At 39.1% G+C, this 6,000-nt stretch overlaps 1 protein-coding gene across 1 annotated transcript in view; it reads left to right on the top strand.

The window, feature by feature from the left end:
• The window catches only part of cadm1a (cell adhesion molecule 1a), a 393,907-nt gene that overhangs the window by 318,562 nt on the left and 69,345 nt on the right, over nt 1-6,000 (top strand). The window contains exons 4-5 of the mRNA XM_062432889.1: nt 764-916; nt 1,579-1,716. Coding sequence (XP_062288873.1) covers nt 764-916; nt 1,579-1,716 — 291 coding nt within the window. The remainder of the gene's footprint in view (nt 1-763; nt 917-1,578; nt 1,717-6,000) is intronic.

The following is a 6,000-nucleotide window of genomic DNA, read 5'->3' as shown; positions in this document are numbered from 1 at the left end:
AGCTACATCCATAAAAATAAATTGCAACAGAAAGATTAAATGAACACAGCAGTAGAAGTTGTTGTGAGTCGGCTTACAGAAATAACAACCTCTATATTTTGCACATTACTTTTATCATCGGGAAAATGTTAACTACTTCCTGCAGCAGTGACCGCAGCTTCCATGTCGACTGAAAATGATGTAGGTGGAACAGATACACCACTTTTGACTGATTAGCCCAACCAAACAGAAATCGGCTAACATGAACACAATGTCAAGATGAATAAATAAGGTGAAAAGAGAGATCACTATTCAGGCTGAATGTTAGGCAAGGAGCGGATGACTGAAGAGCAGTTGGAGGGGGGAAAAAAACAACATGTTTGTTCTCCAGATTGAGATGAAAAATAATCCAAACAACAATGAAAAAGAAGTAGAGTTTAAGATGGTTACTGTCACGGATCATGGAAAAAGGCCCAAGGAAAATGAAGTCTGCTGATGTATTAATGTTTAATTTGTCTAATTACATTATGGGCAACTAAAATAACAAAAGGGATAAAAAGGGCTCCAAATCCTACATGATTCATCAAATGCTAAATTATACAGAAAACACAACACAAACTACCATTATCCAACAATACAAAAAGGTTTACTACTATGTATGGATTTAATTACGGCATTAAACATTACTTTTATTATTCACTGTTATCATATGCATATTATGTAACTCCAGTGTGTATAAATATGCCACAAATGATAAACACTGCTTTGTGTTTTTCTCTTCCAGCACTAAAAGATGCTCGCTTCCAGCTGGTGAACTTCTCAGACAACGAGCTGCGGGTGTCACTGTCTAATGTCTCGCTGTCAGACGAGGGTCGATATGTTTGCCAGCTCTACACAGACCCCCCGCAGGAAGCCTACGCTGACATCACCGTGCTAAGTACAACAACAAAACACACACACACACACACACAAATATATATACAAAAAAACACTCAATGTTATTGATAGCAGACAGGTAAAGGCTTTTAATAAACATTTAGACTGTAGAAAACAGCACACAAACATGTTGAGCAACATGGTTATGACTCAATATAAGTGCAAGGGAGCAGCTAAAGTGATGCTTAATTTGGAACAGGAAATTCAGATTTCATTAGCTATGGTTCAGTAATGTTAAACTGTGTTACTGTAATATTAACTGCAATTAATGTGAGTTTTAATGTTTTTTCCATATTTGCTTGTTTCTTGTTTCATTTTTTTATATATCTATATATATGGACATAATCAGCATGCCTGTTGCATATTTGTTAAATATAGTCAAGTTATCAATATGTTATCAAAATTTTCACACACACATTCACACATTTCTGCTAGTTGACTGCGAACAGATGTTTCTGAAATGTCCATTGTTAGCATATTGTACTAATTAACATATTTAATTAACATAATATGTTTAAAAATATCAGTTTTCCACCCTTATCTTCTGTGTCAGCTCTGTTGTCTACATTAGCTTGTAATATTGAGGATGTAGATTGAACACTGTACCCCCCCCCCCCCCCCCCCCCGAGTGTTTTACAGAGTTGTATTTGTGTCCTGTTGTAGTTCCCCCAGGCAACCCCATAATCGAGGCCCGGGATGAGATCCTGAGTGAGGGTAACGAGACAGAGATGACCTGCACTGCTATGAGTAGTAAGCCTGCCGCCACCATCAGATGGATGAAGGGAGATAAGGAGCTACCAGGTAGGTCTCTTAACACAATAAGGCACTTCTGTAGGACCGAACATCTGAGTGAAAGTTCTGTCTATGTTTCAATTGCTTATCTGTACGAGTACCTCTGTGACACAAACACATTTCACGAACCAGAGAGAAGGGATGATGAAAGACATGAAACTCTGGAAAACAAATTCTACCAAAAACCTGTGCAAACAAAAAAAGAAAACCATGTATGCTTTTAACTATTCTGATTCTTAATCCTGCCAATGTTTTCCTGTCACAAGAACTCATTCAGATTTAACAACCTGATAGATCCTTTATCCTTGAACTTTAGAATGAAACTAACAATATTGACTTGTGGTTGGGAAAAAAGCAAATGATCAACAGTCGTCTGTGCTAAAATCTGAAGTTTTGTTGACCATCACAACCTGCAGACTTTGTCACGTCATTAAACATAGTATATGCTGTGTTAGTCAACAAGGAATAAAAGTAATTCTAATAGAAAGGTCTTTTATTTAATTACTTTAACATTTGTGTTTGAGTTTCCATTGTTTCCAAAATGCTGCTGTAGTTTAAGTGCAGGTGTGTACATTGTTCCGTCAGGTCCTTTTGCATGCTCCTACATTGTTTAAGCCCTCATGCCAAGCTTATAAATGAACCGTTTCTTGGTCTAGCTTCTCTCTGTATTTAATGCTTGCAGCAATGCTGTTGTTTTTTAAATGGAGCTGTGCTGCGACTTCAAATAGTTTCCATTAAAGCAATGTGGATATGGACTGGTGGCCAGAGCCTGTTGGCACCATGACAACTTTCATGCCTTCATCAAAGGTAGCAGAGCTTTAGAAGTATAAGCAAAGCTCAGGGGTGAACAGGCCCCCTGCCAGGCAGATCCACCTCAGAACCCAGACAGCAAGCTTTGTAAAGACTTTGAAACAAAGGTCCTAATCAGAAGCTGTGTAGAAGGCCCTGAGCAGCTTCACCTCTACACTGCAGCACATTAAACCCTTAGTGGTCAGCTCAAAAACTGAGAATAGTGAAATGTGCCAAGGTCAAAGCACACTGTTGGGTTACAACGAGCAGCTTACATCACAAGAAAATTGACTGTTGACTTTCAGCAATGCTGTGTTTCTGCTGACCAGCGTATACTGAGAGGTATTAGCAATGCTTAGTCTGTACATATTGAATGGCTAAAGGTAGTGTTCCTATGGTCACTGATTTCACTGAAGTACCTTACTGTCATAGATTTCTCCAAAGTTAGTGTTATTGATAGATCCGAGAACTAGTGGCTACAAGAAGTGCCTCCCCTTACCCAATGACTATGTTTACAGGCTAAAAAGAAACCAGGTTAAGACAAACAACTTTTGAATACATTAGCATTCATTTCACCCATACAGATTTTTGCAGGATTTTCTTAAAAAAACTAAAACAAAAGTGTATGCCAGTGTATGTATCTACAGACTCTGCCCTCTGTCTGTGTTTTCTTATTTTTTTAATATTATGCTGTGTTCAGGACACTTCTAGGTGTCATCCTTTGGGCAGTGGGTATGTAGCCCCCAGCCAAAACCAGTGTGCAGGGTGTGAGGTCTGGACTCGTAGCGTAGCAACCAGGTTACATGGCTGTCTCCGTCTCTCTCCTCTGCTCCGCTCTGCTCTCTGCTCTCTGCGTCATGGATGTGTAAAGAGCAGCAGGTTTGTGTGTCTGCTTGACCGAGGGAGGAGCTGAGCGACACGCACGCAGCGCAGAGAGGCCACAGCGGACAGGATGAAGCTCTGCATTCACAATAAATCCGGCAATGCGGCACTCAGCAGTGACATGACATTCTGTGCATTTTATAGAAAAATGAGATACATGCACCTAAGTACACCTGGCAGAGATCTGCACTTTACTCTTCTAGTTTCAGGATGTTTTTATGTGCTTTTAGTAATATTCTTTTCATTCACATACTATTCAATACCTGTTTAACTGAGCTTTCAAAGAATATTCATTTGCTTGTTTTATTGAATAGCAAAAAAAACCTCAACCCAATGCCCGTGTTGTTTTCCCACACTTGTTGGGAATGGATGGCAATTTACAGAATAGGCTCAGTTCTCTTTGAAGTCCTGCAATTGATAGATGCTTTATTTCCTCTTTTTTTCTCCCTTTTTTATAACACAATACCCAGTGGTACTTAAATGCTCACATTTAACAACACTGATTTGGGAGTGTGCCATATGCTTTCATCAATTTTTCGCCATGGATGTGAAGATGAAACAGCCCAAAACAATTTCAGACACAATAATTAAGTCAATCTTTTATCATGATACACTTTGCAAATGTAACTTAACTGACATGATTGTTGGCATTTCAACAATATCACTTTTGTTAACAGCCATTGTAATGCTTGCTCTTTAGGAAACTGTGCGTCTCTGATGGGTGTCAACTAACTCCACAGATAGTTGACACTGCAGAAATGTTATGAAAATGAAACCTGGTATTGCTCTATTGAAGCTGGAAATGTGAAGACAAAAGAGTGAAGGAAAATAAAAAGATGGGAAGAGAAAAAATGGCTGAGGGTGCTCAAGTCCTGACACTAGGGCAGAATTACTTATACTGCCTTCAGCTGTGGCTCCTTGCCTGGCAGACTTATTTCTAATTTACCGTCCCTAGAATTTAACTTAATTACCTTAAAGGATAATCAGGCTCTCTTAAATATCATTTAAAGGTTGCAATTGTCATGCTTGCCAGTGTAAATCCAACCATTTCTCCTAATATGCACAGACCCATTATATCACTTATCTCATTCTCTTTCCTTTTCCTCTTATCCTGCTTGTTTAGAGATTTATTAACATATGCCCCAACACTGATATCTCAAGCTCTTCAGCATTACGCCGCAGTGAAAAAGCCATCAATAAAGGGAGTCAAAGCAGATCAGGATCTAACAGTGCAGGTCATTGCTTTCTTTTCTTTTAACATGAAATAAAGGAAAGGGAAAATAAAAAAAAGTCACTAGGTAGGGCACTTCATTGACTGACAGGGACCAGAACAGCCATTAGCCTCAAGTCTTATGAGACATCCACAGGGTGATTTCAATTACCCTGCTTTACCCCAACGGGAAGACTGTAAGAAGAAAAGAGTATTTTGGGCAAAGTAATAGAACTGAAGACATATATTTTATTTAACTGGACACTACTCCCTTCTTGCTCCACCAGAACATGGGATGGTTAAACATTATGAATAAGTAAAATGTGGAGGAGGCACAGAAAAAGAAGTCTAACTGAGTATTTGTTAGGATCTACAAAACACTGGAATAACCAATGACAAGTCAATTCAATGACAATTACATTTTGGTTTTCAATGACACTCAGCACCAATCCAAAGTTAACCTCTGGTCTAAGTATGATTGGTAAGCAGTGTATTAAATGTACTAATCAAATATAATTTTTCATTTTTGTAAGGGCTGTAGTGGTAAATAAAAGCTTAGGAAAACCATAACCCTTCTGTGTCACTAGATAATGGGACATGGCATTGGAAAGCCTCCAACAAACTCCTCTCACTAGCATTGTAGCCCGGCAGAGCAGCAGTGCAGTAGTGTTGAATGGGATTGTCATGCTCAGCGGGGGCAACACGAATCCATTCAAATCTTTCCTGTCAACTTCAACTTTAAGGAACTTTGACATGCACATTTGTGCCATTAACAATAGCAAACGGTCTTGACAGTGTTGGCCTTTGAGAGAATGAAGAGTCCAAGGCAGAGGAAACGCGGCTCCACCTTTACATAACCCCTCGTCTGCCGGAGAACAAGCTACTCCATAAAGAAGCATGGTTTGCAGACGGTAATGAGACAGGACTCATTAGCAGAAATGTGACTTTTAAATAAATTGTGCTATCTAATTGGGCAGCGACCTAGTTTTACTAACAGACAGCAAGCTAGAGAGTTAGATTGCAGAACTATTGTGTCTAGTGCAAGCATCTTCTTGACTGACTAGCATGGTAGTGGTTTTTTGCATTCTTTCTGTGGACGTGCATTAAAAAAGAAACAAGTGTTTGACACAAATCTGTTGCCCTACTTGAACAGATTAATATTTAATGCAGCACATTTCAAGTACTGCCAGATGTCCATCTCTTTCTAGTCTCCCTTTTTCTAGGAATGATTACCAGTCACAGCAGGGTTCATTTGGTTTGTCTATATGTGGCACAAATGGGTGGTGAGTTAGTGGCTGCAGTATGACGATATCTCCAGATGAGGAGAAAACAACTGATTACAATGTCGAAAGCTGAATGTAGCTCACAAAATGTAGTTCCCCTTTAGGTTATTTAAAGTTTCACAATAGAAC

The sequence above is a fragment of the Scomber scombrus genome, chromosome 14 (genome assembly GCF_963691925.1).
Source record: "Scomber scombrus chromosome 14, fScoSco1.1, whole genome shotgun sequence".
Lineage (NCBI taxonomy): Eukaryota > Metazoa > Chordata > Actinopteri > Scombriformes > Scombridae > Scomber > Scomber scombrus.
This window is presented reverse-complemented; position numbering and strand designations above follow the sequence as displayed.